This window comes from Struthio camelus, chromosome 3, assembly GCF_040807025.1.
Source record: "Struthio camelus isolate bStrCam1 chromosome 3, bStrCam1.hap1, whole genome shotgun sequence".
Lineage (NCBI taxonomy): Eukaryota > Metazoa > Chordata > Aves > Struthioniformes > Struthionidae > Struthio > Struthio camelus.
In genome coordinates, this window is record NC_090944.1 from 122628209 (window position 1) to 122644107 (window position 15899).

Genomic DNA, 15899 nt, shown 5'->3' on the forward strand with positions numbered 1-15899 from the left:
GCCACTCAAAATAAGTCACTGAGTAACTCCAAACCTTCTGCAAAGGTACTGCATGTAATGAGAGAGGACTGTGTAAACTCTTTCTGGTTCTCTTCTGTCTAACCAATTTCCTTTGGGTTTTTTCTGTTTTGAAGTTAATTGTCCTAGTTTATTTTCTACTAAAAACTGCCCTTGAGGGGCTTAGAAACCTTTGCTCTTTCAGGTATTCTCTGCTGAGGAAGGTCAAGACATAGTACCTCAAAGCTCGCAACTTGAAGTGCCATCATAGAGACCCTCCAGACTTTCTTGTCACTACGTTTTTGCTGTGTATTTGTTACGTGTACCCATATCCACCTTCTTTTGTGACAGCCCTGTCCCATTCAGTGCTGAGCAGAGCTGCTGTGACTGAGCAGGGCGCATACACGCTAGCTCTCCACTTCTTTCTGGGAAGGTAGTTGTGGTAGGGGGACATCGCTGCTTCAGCAGCGTCTTAGCTCCTGTTACCCTGCAGCCGACCCACTGTGGAGACTCGCTGCTGCGAGCGGGGATGAGCTGAGGCTGAAGGCACAGCCTCAGTGCAGAGGTAACCTCTGGCAGAAGAAGAGAGGAGCGAGCTGGGCAGCAGCGGATTTTTACACTGAGGCAAGTACACAAGGCGACAGCCCCGTGCCTAGGCATCGTTGATGACACACACTTTATTTAAAAATAAGCTTATTTTCCCTTGTGTTTCTTGGTAGCAGGCTTAAACATGCTAACAAGCAAAGTGGCTTTTCATGAACCTTCATCTGTCAGTATCAAGAAGCCTGTTTTGTGCTCCTAGGACTCAGAGTACCTCTGAATAGCACATTATGTTTTCATCCTACTGTGTTGCCAGGCACTGTGCTTTCAGGATAAGAGAGAATATGTTAATGATTGAAACACCCTGTAAAAATGAGAGGGAAGTTGTGAGTGATGGGCAATTGCTCAGGTCACTGAAGGGAGGGCTTCCAAACGGCAACACAGCAGAGCACTGCACAGATTTAAGTCCCATGAAGCATATTCCCTGTGGACTGGCAGTCCTACCTTATTGGAAGTTTAAGGGTCTTTCCTCATATGGAGGAATTGATTTCAGATATAAATACATTGATAAAAATCTAGGCCATAGTTATTTTGTTTTATGATGGCATCAAGTCAGAGTCAGTCCCAGCAACATGAGAGCAAGATGTCTTTTTAAATGCAAATCTAAACACACTTCTAATCTCCATATTTTGTGAGTTTATTGGCAGGTTAAAAGCTTTCTGCAGTCAGGTAAGCGGCAAAGTTATCATTTGCCACAACTTCCTTAGTTCACAAGACAGCAAGTAGTAACAGAATAGCAACCATCCTTTGGGGAAGATTGTCCAGGAGGCTACTCTTGTTCTTGTCATTATTGACTCTCAATAGCCTATTCTAAAAATCTGTAGAGCTTACTCTAGCACTGACCTTGTCTAATTGTATTGATTGTTAGTAACTGAAGGCTGATTAGGAAGCGAGTTGCTATGGTAATTCTTGAGTTGTACATATAAAGGGAAAATACTGCTAAAGCCGCTTGTGCATGCTGACTATTAACATAGTTAAACAAATTAAAAAATATTATTCATTCAGATTTAATTCTGAAATTCAAATGAAGAGATAATATGCAACAAAAGTTTTTCCCTTGCTGCCACATTTTCCTCTTTCACAGTCATTCTGTTCTTTTATTTGTCTGTTCTCTGAGCTATGCATAATTTTAGGACTAAAGGACAAAATAGACTTCTGGTTGTTGTCCCCTCCCCCACACCAACCCACACAAAATATGTCACAAGAAGCTTCATATGATGGAAGAATGACTCAAGCAGAGGGTAACAGGACTTGGAACCCCAACATTTCTAGGTCACTTGTTCATATCCAGTCCGCATACGTGTGATTAAGGCTTTATTTTCAAATGGGTAGGTTGGTGGCTTGCATACAATGAGATGGTGATCTCAATCTGTATCCTTAGGAGATTGTGATTCATATAACATACAACTGCTGCAGCTGGCTTTAATCAGCAGCCTTTTTTGGTGAGACTTTGAAATGGCTCTGAAACAGAGCTAGGATCTCAGCGGGTGGCCAAGCTACATTGTGGGGCGCTGTGGGAAGATTGGATTGCTTTGGCTATGCTGTGCCTCATTTGTGGATAGATGGAGGATTTCATCAGTCACATGCAATAAAGTCTTTTCACCTTATTTTTTAACTAAATGAGACCCAAAGGAAAATCAAGGGCATTTTCCCTATTTAGTAGGAGACCTCCTTCTCCTCTTTGTCCCCTTACCAACCAATCATGCCACAGACAAAACGTAGCACTCCTAACAAGGTTCCATCGGCAAGTCTTTCAGGAAGAGGAGGATAATATAAGGATATAAGAATGTGCCTCATTTTGCTACCCCTGTGGACAGTTTGGACCTATCTAGCAGAATCACAGGACTGGATGAGAGACAGGACTGTACTGAGTTCAAGCAGTATTCAAATGAATGTGAGTTTCTCTGCACCTCCCTATCTCCACTGTATGAATGTCGGTAAATTGACTTCAGCAGCACATAAGGAAAAAGGTGAGTGAAAATGCAGCCAGTCTTAGCATGAATCTCTTTTAATATGTCTCATAAAAAATGCAGGATTCTCCCTTTTGCTGTTTGCAGGCATGTAGAGTTGCCTTCCTTTAACTGAAGGTAAGATATAAAATTAAGAAGCGTGTGCCACTTCAAAAGCAAAAACACATTTGTTTCTGGGCTTTGCCTGATCCTCAAGTTGAACAGATACTACTATGGAAGCAAGTCCTGAGCCTGCCTTTCTGGAGTTCCTGCTTCACATTACCAGCAATTTAGCCCCCAGGGGAGCCATAAGCTAAAAGCCTTTGTACTCACCTGCTGCCTAATCAGTCCTCACCAAAGCTCCCAGCTGGGGATGGGGCATTAGGGATTGCCCTGGGGAGAATCTCTTCCCTACCATGTCTCTTACCCAGAGCCAGCCTGCAGAGCAATCATGAAACTAATAAAAAGAATATAATGGAACCATATTAGCTTGCCTGTCAATCAGCTTATTCTGTGTAGAAAAATGAAGTGTGTTGTTACTGCTGATTGCTCTCCGTTTACATTTCTTGACTTAAGAAAAATGCACTCCTGTCCATGGGGCCTTAAGGATTTGCATTACTTTGAGACAGAGGATCTTTCAGAGGGAGATCTGATAATGTTCTATAACGGGGGTTATATTTGTTCATCATTTTCCTGTAAAAACAAGCCACTTACACTCAAAAAACATATTTTGCTATTAGTCTGATGAAAGAAACAATGTGTCAGTTAACTTCTAGATTTTGGTTAGATGTTAAATCAAACATTAAACACAAAACATTCCTTCAAATCTGAAAATGAAAACGCGCTCTCAAGGTTCTGCATTGTCTCTGACTAAAACTTCTTTTCATGTCCTCAGTTAGAGATGATCAAGCATAGCGTAGTGGAGAGGTACACCCAGGGAGACCAGAATGCCCTTGCCTGGGAGAAACAGATCATTCCCAAGCATCCAGAAATTGCTGATGGGTTCTCAAGGGTTTCGCCTCATTCCACTGGAGACTTTTCTGTGGGAATCTGTACTAAAGGCCCCGTACCAGTGAGCTGAGTCCAGTCTGAGGACTTTCTTGCAGCACACGATAGCAGTGGTGCTGAACTGGCAGCAGGATGCCCTTGTTTGTCTAGTGCTTCTACAAGCCTGAGTTACGTTTGTAGTTGTAGCAGAGACCCTTCATGGAGTACAGGAGCAACTTCCTTGTAAATGTGTTTAGACATGCAGAAGGTCTACTCCTCCTTGATAATTAGAGAGTAAGCGCTGTCATGTGGCCAAGGGTCTGTTATCTTTTATTGCTCTTGCTAGGATATAGTGCGCGTATGCACACAAATATAAAAATGTGTTAATATATTGGGGTTTTGCCCAAGTTTTATGACATATTCCCTTCCCCCTAGAAAATACTTGTTTATCTGTGTGCAGTCTTGCTGTACTTGCAAGTAAAGGAGGTTATTTGTGTCAGGGGGACTCAGGTGGATGCACGTGATTTTTTCTAAGGTTTCATAGCAGAGACCAGTTTAGTTGTTTATCAAATAAGACTCTAGATGTATTGAATCAGGCTCCTCTTCACTGCCATTAGCAACTTGGCAGAAGGATTTGGGATTGCGAGTAATTCCTGCTTTTGTATAGTATGCCATCTCTGGCATGCTCCACCACAGAACCTGCAGATTTGGGTTTAATGGTAATTTGTTCTGCTTCTGAAGACACAGTACAGTAGTCAAATAAATCACCCATATTGCATAGTTGTTTCATAAAGCTTTTAACACTGCAGCTTCTTTTCTTGCTGGTGCTTCTGCTGTTCTCTGTCATTCTGTTACAAGATACAGGTTTGGATATAATTTAGAGGCATAAAAGAAGATCCCTTTTCCAGGTGTCTGGTATCTGAGGACTCCAATTACGCAAATACGTATGCAATAGGATATCAGCTGAGCCTTGAGGTAAAGCTCATGGATAAGAGTTTGTAGGGTCAAAGCTACAACTGGACATAGAACAGAAGAATAATAGGTAGTTTTCATGGGAGGAAAGAGTGAATGTAAACAGGAAAAAAGACAGGAGGGAATCTGTACTGGAAAAAGGTATTTCACAAGGAGAGTGTAGCATTGACTAAGAGAAGCCTGAATCCCTTCCATCCCTTCAGAAGACGTTTGAAAGATGTAGTGGATGGTGTTGGCAGCTGAAAGATAATGTCTGTGTTTGCATTTCTGTTTAATGTTATATGATGCTAATGTTTTTCTCAAGGTTCATGAAATCATGCCAAACAAATCCTTGCTGTACTTCTAAGCAGTTATTTATTTAATTTTACAGTAAACGAAGAAAAGAACATATTAGTGCCTGAGATAGATTGAATAAAAGCTAACACCTCCCATGGAGATTTATTTGCACTGAAGTGGGAGTAGCATACTGCATGATTTGCTCTGATGAATATCCAGAGTCCACTCATAAGCCTGAGAACGTTTTTAATGCCAGAACTGAGGAGTAAAAGGGTTTTTTTCACAATTTTCCTTCTTAGCTTAAAAAGTTTCATTGGGCATATCTGGGGCACTTGCTATTCTGAACTCTCCTGTTTCTGTGATGCGTTGAAGTTAGTTAACGGGCTGTCCTCCAGAGGCATTTCCTGTGCATGTGCACCTTGCTCAAGTATTTCAAAACTATCTGTGAAAGTGCCTGAGAACATCTGCTTCAAGGTGGTCTATGTTAAAGGGCTGTCACTAGACTTTGAGTCTTGGAAACCAAACCTTCTCCAATTCCAAGATTGGATAGTCTGCCTATTGATTTTTCTCCAGAAATTAATTTGAACTGCATTTTGCCTTGGGAGAAGTATTCAGGTCGTACAATAATCAGTCTGTTGTGAAGTTAGGGTTCCAGTTTGCTCATTCAGCTGCCCTCTTGAGTGATTATCCCAAATGCAATTCCTTCATCTGCCCAGGTCATTCTTCATAAAACTATTCATCATTAGCAGACTATCGTAGCCAAGAGAAAAGTAATGAAAGATAAGTGGCAATAAGTGCTTCTAGCCCAGTTCTGTGGAAGGAGTTACTAGGTGGGCATACAGCTTGTGTCAGCATCTCTGAACGAGGAAGTCTCTTTCTCAGCTGAACAACCATCTTTGTCTATCAGTCTGTCAGCTTAGTCTCAAAATCCTCCGACACCTGTCATGTTTGAGAAAGAGGTCTCGTTGCTGGTGTGTAGGAGGGGGTGCTTTTATTTTAGAGAAATCACATACTTCTGCCCTTCCTAACAGTTTTCATAGTCAGTGGTAAAACTTAATGATTTCGACACCTTCTCCAAACCAGTTTACTTCTCATCCAGCTTGAGTATAGGGAACAGCAGGGTATGTCTGCCCCAGTGGTTCAAGGACCCTGAGTTACAAGGCTCATTTCTCTGGGCTACCGGCACTGCGGGTGGGGAGGACCAAGGGCTCACAGATTTGTCTCCTCCGGAGTGCCATCCAGGGTGGCTTCCTCCTTCTGGTTTTACTGCATCAAGAGATGAGGCCCCTTACTTTATCACCTAGACGTAGATGCCTGAATAGATACTGCTCAGCTGGAATTTCTGTTATAGCCACTCCTCAGCTATTGTCTTAGTAGTTTGCACCTTTCCAAATTGCACACACGGCCACAGCAGCTCCCAGTGTAGCGCAAGGAGAGTCTGGTCAGCATTTGTCTGTTAAAAGCAACCTGGAACTGCTTAGTCGAAAAGGAAGTGGAGATTGGGAATTTAATTTTAGAAAGATAGGGCGGTCTTGAGGTTGCAGCTATCCATTTAAGATATTAAGTGGAGGAATGATGGTGCAAGGTGAGAGTAATGCACTTCTTAGCACTGGGCCTTGGAGCCTCAATTTCTGCGGTAAGCTGCCATTTCTTCTGAATACCTCATCTGGTAGGAGGGTTGTTGTTTGTATGACTTACAAGGCTTCACACATTTTCAGCTTTACTGGCAATAAATTAAAATTAATATAATATATCTGCTCAGTACTACAGTGTGAGGGTATATCTACCCACCAAACTGTACTGATTATAAAATCAATTCCTATAATGATGTGACTTCTGCTTTTGAATCTGGTCATAATCAGTTCCAATTTTGCAGAGTAATCGCACGCTTTTTCAGATTAGAGAGACTTTAATTTAATACAGTTACATGGACAATTAATTTGATGCAACCAAACTCTCGACAGACTTTCATCTGGATTGCTGGCGTGGTGCTAAAGTACTGATAGAAATAAAATCCCCTTTGCTTCAGTGTGGTATGTGGAAATTTGCATTTTATTTTTCCAATGCCTGAATTGATTTACTTTAGAATGTGGTGTCACACCCTTTGGAGAAGGCAGGAAGACAAAGTATTGGTGCCACCAGATAATTTCCAGCAAAGCCTTATGTATGCGCTCTTTTGCTCCAAGTGTGAAAGCACTATTAATACCCAGTTGGTTAAAGGGGTATCCAACTTATTTAGTCACGTCGGTACCACGTGTGTGTCCATCTTCAGAAAAGTACAGAGATGATGAGAAGAGTTAGTGTTTGAATTCATCTTTGAAATGTCAGTAACTGCTAAGATATATTAGCCAGCAACTCCCTCATGTTCAATAAATCACGGCAGGGAGACAAGTTTTTCATGTTCACAAAGAAAATGGCAGGAGAAAGCATCAAGCATCTATTTTAAAAAGGTGAAAAATCTCTAAGAGTTTTAAGAAAAATAGCTTTTCTTTGTAACCTGTTTAAATCAACGTACTAGCATTTTGCTGTCACTTTAGAGGGAGGTTTTTCAGAAGGAGGTTCCAGATTGGCCTGCTTCTGATCAGAGCGTTAGAAGTAAGGGTTTCTCGGTCTGTCCCACTGACATGGAGGCTGGCTAGTGCTGGGGGCAGGCAGGTTTTGGTTCACGCACGTCACGGGTTGTTCCGGTGGCTGCTCACCCAGCGAATCCTGAGCAGGACTGTGTGTGTGATGCCCTGCTGCTGCTGTTTTCTTAGTTGTGACTTAAATTTTGGTATCAGTCAAAGCTCCAGGTAAAACTGACTTGGCAAATTGTCTGATAGAACTGCAGAAATGCTCTGAAGAGTACGTATATTTAAAGAAAGTGAAAAAGCAAAGTAGGTCTGATATTTTTCCTTTCTCTTGAGTCAACGCAAAGCTAAAACGGCTTGGTTGCAGTATAGAGGGCCCACTGAGACCACCTGCGCTAAGCTGTGGTAACTGGTACCTGCAGCATCACGGTAACTGCAGGTGACCATAGAGCGAAAAATGTTTGTTTGGAAGGAATCCATAGACTATCTATCCCTGCCACAGCAAACGACCTCTCCAGTGCCAAGGGTAAAAGGCCACAAGTCACAGCTGGGATGGATGACAGGAAGTAAGGTGGAAAGACCCGTGGTGTATTCTGCTAGGGAATGTGGTGAGGAAGACTCCCAGATGTTTACAGGGAGTGGATCACAGCCAACGCTACAGAGGAAGGCAGTGTGGCTCTAGCAAGGGGGGAAATTCCCCCTTCACGCCATGTGCCGGGTCTGTGTGAGGGGGCACCCCAAACAAGCACCCCAGGAACCTGCATGCCATTAGGGGCACCAGGGCAGTCCCCTCTGGCCATCTACCTGAGGCGATTAAATGCAATAATCCATATATCCTACAGCAACCGCAGTACAGCTGAACTCTATCAGTTAGGCAACAGTTACGCAATGTCATTCAGTTTTCTGATTTTGATCCTTTAAGGTCTTCATGCTTGTGAGTCTATGTCATTTAGCACCATGTAAAGGACTGATTCTGTGATCTGCCTCTAAGCTGTCATGCTGCCGTGACTGTGCTTTGTTTTCCTTTTGGCAGAGGTTTCAGCTCCACAATCTTTGTTAAATATATAAATATATATGCAACTTTGTTTTAAGTGGCAGAAAGGGGAAAAAGCCACATTTCCTAAAAGAAGGGAAAAGAATATCCTGTCCCTTTCTGTGTGCCCCACTCTGATCCTGAAAGTAATTTTTGTCAGAAAAGACATATAAATGTCCAGTCTTTTATTCTTTCATTAACTTGAAATGTGAGATCACTTGGCTTTAAGACCATTAGTCTGTGAGTTTAATGTAGTCTTGCTTTTGCTGTAAGACTTTGATTAATCTAAGGGACTTTCCTTAGAGGACTACAAAGGAACTGTCATGAACTATAAATTCCTTGCTAATAGAAATGTTTAAATGACCATTTCAATGTATCTTGATTTTATGGATCGCACTTCGAGAGCAGATATTATGAAGAGGACTATTTCCTTTGCTGCACGCTGGGCTCTGTCACAGACATTGCGAGCATCCATCAGTATTGCCTGTAGTTATGCTCCCAGCATAAAAAAGTAAGCAAAACGGTGGGAGTGCGTGGCTGGCAGTGAAAGGGAGTTGGGATTATCCATTGCAAAAGCACCACCATCTTAGATCATCGTGGGCTGCTGATGAAACAGTACACCACAATTGATTGCTTGCAAATAATAAATAATATCGGTTACATCTTGCTATATTAGTAGCAAATGAGAGGTTGTTCCTTTATAGTGTGACCTTGTTACATCTTAAAGTCTTCAGCTCATTTTGAAGAAAATATAAAACGAACAGTTATCCTTTTTGTAAAACGTTTTTACTGAATTCTCTTTCCCCTTTTAGGCTATGTTTGAGCAACAAACTTATGCTTGTGAGGATCACTGTTGATACCAATAGAACTGTGTTACTATTACTATGGTGGATTGGGTTTTTTTAGAAATTGGTCCTGAATTTTTTGTTTTTGCCTGCATCTATTTAAAGGCTTGCATGGATCAGAAATGATGCTCACATTGCTCTCTGGATTTGCTGTGATAGCTAGCACTAGAGCTAACAGTATCTTTCATTACCAACACACAACGTAGTAACACTCCCGTCTTCTCTCATGATAGCATATAATAAGATATGCAATATAAGCAATCAGCTACGGGTGTGTATTTGTACTGTAAGACTAATGACTTGTGCAAATACTAGCCAGCAATCCCCTCTTTCTCTACATCGCCATTGCTGCGGGTATTACTTGCGGTCCTCTACAGAGAATGTGGATCTTCTGAGTGGTTTGTTTGATGTGAGCAGTACGGGTTCATATTTTTAACTCCAAAGATAACTTAGTTCAGTGACTAGTATTATCCAAGTTAGTGTTCTTTGGGTTTTCCATAAGCAGGATGTGCATTTGACACTATTTATTAGACATAAATAAATTGTTGACACAAATTATGCAAACAAAATCCAGACTCGTGTTGCTTGTTGTTCACAGTGTGTGACTGCTCTCCTAAACTGAATGTTTTTTATTCTCCTCCTTACCTGAATAATATCCTATAACAGGTATGTGGAGACTCCCAAAGGCCAAGAAAAACAATAGCTTCCTGTTAGAAAACAGCACTTTTGTACTGGGAAAAAGCTCTGGAACGTGATTCCTACTTGAAGATCTGGGATTCGGCCCAGAGCTGAGAAGAACAATGAGCAGGTCATCAACAAGGTTTCCTGGCGAAAGTTTAAAGAGGACGCAGAATTCATTAGGATTTTTCTTAAAGCCTTTTCTCTTGCCTTTCCCTTGTCCCCAGTCCCCTGATGCAAAGCTCTCACATGCCCAGCACCAGGAGGGTTACTCGCTTCCACCGTTTGGAGAGATGGGCTACGCTGGGCTTCCCTGTCCTTATTCTGAGAGACTCGTAACTATGATCGCAGCAGTAGCTGTTTGCCTGAGCTGGAAGATAGCAAGGTGATTCTAAGTGGACGTATTTTAATTATCTATAAAAAGTTACTGTCACCTTTGTGCATGTGAATAGGCGTGTTTGTATGAAAACCAAGTAATTCCACAAATATCTGAACCTCACTTATGCAAGTGTTATTTAAACTTTATAAACTTAATCTTTTAAAACCCATTTAAAGATTCCTGTCTTCCTTCCCCTCTTTCATTCCTTTTTAATGATATAGTCTCCTAGTCATCCAAAGTGTCGTGGCCTGCTTGTGCCCTACTTTAGTCAGATCTATCGCCTACATTTTTCTGTCTGAAAAAAGCGCAGAACACACAACAGTCTTAGGAAGCCAAAACAGTCTCCTGATGAATAAACATTCTGTTTGCAATTATTCTATTAAAAGAGATGCATCTTCCAAGTTGTTCCCAAGTTAAATAACAGATTGGATCATAAAAGATTATTACTCTCAACAGCACTGTCTTTTGGGTGAGGTCACTGCCATATTGTGGTTTCTTAGTAAACCTATTTGCCCACACAAGGCAAACAAATCCAGGCATTTTTCCCTGAGCTGCTTTCTGATGTGAAATCTCTTCTAGTTAAATGGAATTGCTGGTATAAAATCTCCTGCTTTTGCTGTGTAATTTTCTTTTTTCTAGAGAACTGATTTTTAGTTTGTGGGAGATGGCAAATATACTGCAAATCTCCAAAGAAGAGCAGGAACAAAATCAGTTCAAATCTTGAAGAGTCTGTTCGAGACACCTCTTATGGCATTAAATCTTCTAGTCTGTAGTTGAGTGAATTGTACTGTCATGTAAGTACAGTATAGTTCTGATCTATCTCTTACAATATATTGTTGTGAAAGAAAACAGGAAGCTCTTTGAAAAGTCTTTGAGAAAAGGTCTTTGAAAAAAATATCTTTGAAAAATTTTTTGGTGGTTGGAGGCTTATGAATTAATCTGACATGCTGCAGCAAACTGGAGACAGCACCAACTCTCCGTACTGAATTAGGACTCTGGAAACCTGGATTCTTTTCCTAGATCTCCCACTGACTTGCTACAGGAGACATTGAACAAGTTTCTCTAATTTTGTATCTGTTTTTACCACTTCCTTTGGTCTGTTTAAATGGGGAACTTTCCAACACAGCGTTCCAGTGGCTATGTACCTTGCATAACGTAAAGGAATCCCAGTCTCAGTAAAGCATGTTGTTGCTAGTGAAACCTAAATAATAAACAGGAGCATGATCAGCTTTTGAACTGATGATTCATCAATCTGTTAAACAAATACAATTGTCATCATAGTATGGCTAAAAATCACCTCTCCTACTGCTTGCCTGTCAGGGTGATTCCTTGCATACTTTCATTTTCTTGTTCTCCAGTCAATATAGAGCTCCTGGAACGGATGAGAGCTGGATTTCTTCTGTAAAAATCTTGGGGAAGCAGGAAGGAGTGCTTTTTATTAAAATAAAAAATATGAAACCACTGAGGCATTTTTTAAAGCAAAAAAGGTCGGATGAACAATTTATTTTCTTTTGCAAGGCTTCTGTTTGTTTCACACGGGCTCATAATTTGTCAGGTACAGTCCAGTTGTTACTCAACGGAAGTGGAATAGTTACTGTATTGTTTGTAATAATTCTTGTGATGGTTTTTTCATGTTTTACTATTGACTGTGCACCTGTAGTTACCATCTATTCCTCTTGGAATCTATTTGCAACTCTCATAATTTCAAAAGAACAAAGTATCCAGCAACAAGTGATTGCCAGTTTACAATCTGACTGTTTATTTAAGGTTTCATTCTAAAGCTGTGCACAAGTTACATTACCAATAAAATCCAAAAGACTGTCAAAGTGTCCCTGAGTCATAGCTGTATCACAAAGTTCACCTCCTGCAGCTGATCTCAGCCTGGGAAATCACATTTTTGCCCCATTTCCAAAAACGTCAGTGGGGAATCCTCTGGTATATACACCTTTACCTCGACCTTCCCGGTCACTGTCACCATGAGAGACAGGATTGAGACATGTTGCGCTGCAGTAGTCGCCCCTTTGTTTACCAGGATGACTCCTGAGCTCTAAATTATATCAACGCCTGAGCAGTCCCACAGATTCAGGAAGCAAAGCAACCAGCGGGGGGGATGCAGTTCTGGTGCGCTGATAACAGAAAGCGGGCTTTTTTTTATTGTGCCATTCTGTGGCTCTAGGTGGGCATTAACTGCACGTAGAAAAGGTCAAACAGGGTTTTCTCCAGGCTATGGAAAAGTTCTTCATTGCTGTGGTCTCCAAATTCTTTCAATAAACATGTGCTTGCTGTTGACTTAGTCTCTGTAGTTCACATCAGGTCAAGACAGTAGCACGTTCTACTGCTGAAGCTATGTCACATTTCTTGGGAACTTTTTAGCTGTCTTGTCTATTGCAGGTGCCTTTTATGCACTCTTTCCTTCCTCAAGTTAAAATCTCTCATTAAATCTCTGTTGGTAATTACTCATGTCAGAGATCCAATAAATAGCCGATGATGGACAAACTATGCCTCATACTATACACAGGTAATGGCGACAGCAGGAAGCGTGGGGCTGCTGTTTTGGGTGTTTTGGCCTCAGAAGATGTTCTGTTCTGTTCCCAACTCTCACTGGTTGCCTTGGTGGCAGCTCCTCCATGTTTCTGGAATCTGTTTTCTTACTTGATGCTTACCTCATTTTTAAAACTGCTTTGTAATCTAGGAAGAAGTTCCATATAAATTTCTCACTTGTCCATTCTCTGGTTCACCTTTACATTGACAGCATTGTTCGAAACATCCTGACTTTTTAATTATTTTTCAGAGAGATCTCACAGAATGATGCATTGGAGGTCATAGAAGCAAATGTGTTTTCCAGCCTTCCCAAATTACACGAAATGTAAGTAATGAGCAATCTAAATTCAAAGGAGACAATTACAAAGATTCATTATATACAAGTATCAAAGGTTCTTTGGTTTGGTTCAGGTAAGTCGTGAAGAATTTATACGGACAAAGGAACATTTGAAATCTCCTTGTCTTTTCAGTTTACTCATCCAGCACTCCCTTTCTTTTCCTAGTCAGCCTGAAGCTTAACCTCAAACCATTACTGACTTTGAAAACAGGTAGGGTCTGTCCAGTTGTGCTAGGTTGTTCTTCTGAAATCATGCAGATTTTCTTCTGTCAAAATAAAAGGTCCCTTAACATCGAGTATCTCTTCATCCTGGGGTAGCCACAGATATTTTAAGATCGATATATTAATATATTTCCTTTGATGCTTCATTTTGTCTTTGCAGAAGAATTGAGAAGGCCAACAACCTTGTATACATTGATCAAGATGCTTTCCAGGATCTTCCAAACCTCAGATATTTGTAAGAATTTTTGCTTTTTAAAAGTAATGCAGTGGTTTTCAATGGTACAGCTGCATCTCTGTCGAAGCTGTACTGAACAGTTTCGGTGATAAGGCAGGATAACGCCCTCTTTCCCTACTAGTTGCACGTTGTTGATCCACATCTTCACTGCAAGGCCTGGACGCTCAGTCCTCAGAAAAGTTGAAGATAATAGCCTCCCTGGAGTATTCCCACACACAAAATCCCTGGGCCTTTCTAAGCAACAGGTTGGAACTCACTGGTGAGAAAAGGATCTGGGGCTTTTTTATTGCTATTGCAGGAGCACTTTCTGGCCGGGGCAATGGTAGGAGCACGTGCAATCACCCAGCTGGTTTTGGTTGCAATTCCTCCCAAGAGCTCTGGGACAAAATCACTCTCATTCATCCTTGCTGTGGCTCTGCCCTCTCTTATACATCATATGCATGATCTTAAGCATTCATATTCTCTTTGTTTTAACAACGGCAGTACTTTAGCAATGGTTTTCATTAACACCTGATGTGAGATGCTTAAAACCTTTGAATACAAATGTATTGGTTTGTGATATAGTTTTGTTTCCTTAGGCAGCCTCATCAGGAATGCAGTTTGCTCAGCTGTGATTGCCACATCTGCTCCCATGGGGCTGCCATCATAATTCGGGGATAATTGAACCCATCCTTAAAATAAACTGCTACCCAAAAATATTTTCACAGCTTTTAGCATGTGATCTTAACATGACTAATAATCTCTGCTCTGCTACCTATCCAAAGTCAAATGAAGTCCAATGAACTCCGTTTAACGGTAATTGTTTTTAATGGCTGTAGCTTAAATGAGCTCCCACCGTGCACCTTGCTGAACAATGGCATATATTCCAGGCAGGACATTGCATTAATTTTCGTATGTCTGTTCACCTGAACACGTACACCCAACCTTACTTTCCTTACTCATGCAAGAAGTCTTGCTGATCAGAGTCTACATTTGACTTTATAAGAGTAAGTCCCCAATTGTCTGATTAGATACGAGTTAGATGCTTCTTAAAGGTGTGGTATGAAAGTTAGGTCCATGGTCTAAAAAGTATAACTCCCAATGAGTTAATGAGTATTTAATGTCTCTGAAAATCACTATTCTCTGATAGGTTCTGGGCTCAAAAATGCCATGAGACATTGATTTGAATTTGGACTTTAACATCTGAGATTTAAGATTTGAACTTTACGATTTAAGATTTATTTAACTCTGCATAAGCCGTTATAGTTCAGATTCTCAATCAACTGGATTATGTGGTTAGAGACGCTGTACTGGGAGATTTCTATGTTACATACAAATATTGGGCCAATTAAGTCTCTGAAGAGACTGAAGATGGCTGAGAGTGATTTTATGACTGCAATTTTTGGAATTTTGTGAACACATTAGTGCTCCTGGTAGTGATGCTGTGTGAAAGACCATGAAAGAGAAAACAGGTCCAACAGTGCTTCCATCTGAGCTCAGAAGGAATCTCATCAGTACGTAAAGCATAACATCAACATGATATTTGAGCTTCTCACTAATAGGCCATACAGCTGGCTAAGGAAGCGTTTGTAAATATTTCTGCTGGATTTTTGGTTCTTTGTTCCTTGTGAGAAAATAATGCATTGTTTTTTACTAAGCTGTTGTTTCAAAAGCTTAAAAAGGTGGGGGGAGAGGGAGTTGTTAAACCAAGAAACTGGTTTCCAGGTAGAGATGGAATTTCCGCTGAACAATGTTCTCCAGAATACCAGATAACCCAGGACTTGGATTCTTTGGCAGCAGCTTCATCTTGCAGCTCCTGTTTGACAAGAGAATATCTTAGCCTTGACTGTTGGTACACCTAAACAAATACATCTTCTTTTTCTATGCCAGCATTTTGAGGTGATTTTATTTTGCCATGGAAGACAGATAGGGATGTTTCTGATAGGATTCTAATTTGTCCCAAGACTGTACTGGAAGGAAAAAAAAAAATGTAAGTACCAAATTTCTGAAGGATGGAAAAAGCATCCCCTGGCTAGCTTAGGTAAACCACGTAATCATAATTGGTTGCTCCATGAACTCTTGAATGAAACTTATTCTAGGCACAGAGTAAGTGAAAATAATATCTTCTCTGTGTTTTTGCTGGGCTCGTATGTGACATTTTTCCAGCCAGGAGAAATGAGGAAGTATTCACTTAGTGCAGTCGGTGGGGCGCTTGTCTTATCCTCTGGGACCAGTGCAGACCTTGTAGCGATAACGGGTGGAACCAACAGAGAATTCTTCTGGCTTATCCTCTGCCTGT

General features: G+C 41.0%; 1 protein-coding gene across 4 annotated transcripts in view; it reads left to right on the plus strand.

The window, feature by feature from the left end:
• The window catches only part of FSHR (follicle stimulating hormone receptor), a 92776-nt gene that overhangs the window by 48196 nt on the left and 28681 nt on the right, over positions 1 to 15899 (plus strand). Inside the window, exons 3-5 of one of the 4 annotated variants that reach the window (XM_068940021.1) lie at positions 13078 to 13152; positions 13547 to 13621; positions 13743 to 13880. The exons of 1 other annotated variant lie outside the window; for it this stretch is intronic. In XM_068940021.1, the coding sequence (XP_068796122.1) occupies positions 13078 to 13152; positions 13547 to 13621; positions 13743 to 13880 (288 nt within the window). Of the gene's footprint in view, positions 1 to 10134; positions 10293 to 13077; positions 13153 to 13546; positions 13622 to 13742; positions 13881 to 15899 lie in introns of all 4 variants that reach the window. 2 more of the 4 variants (XM_068940025.1, XM_068940023.1) reach the window with 2 other exon arrangements.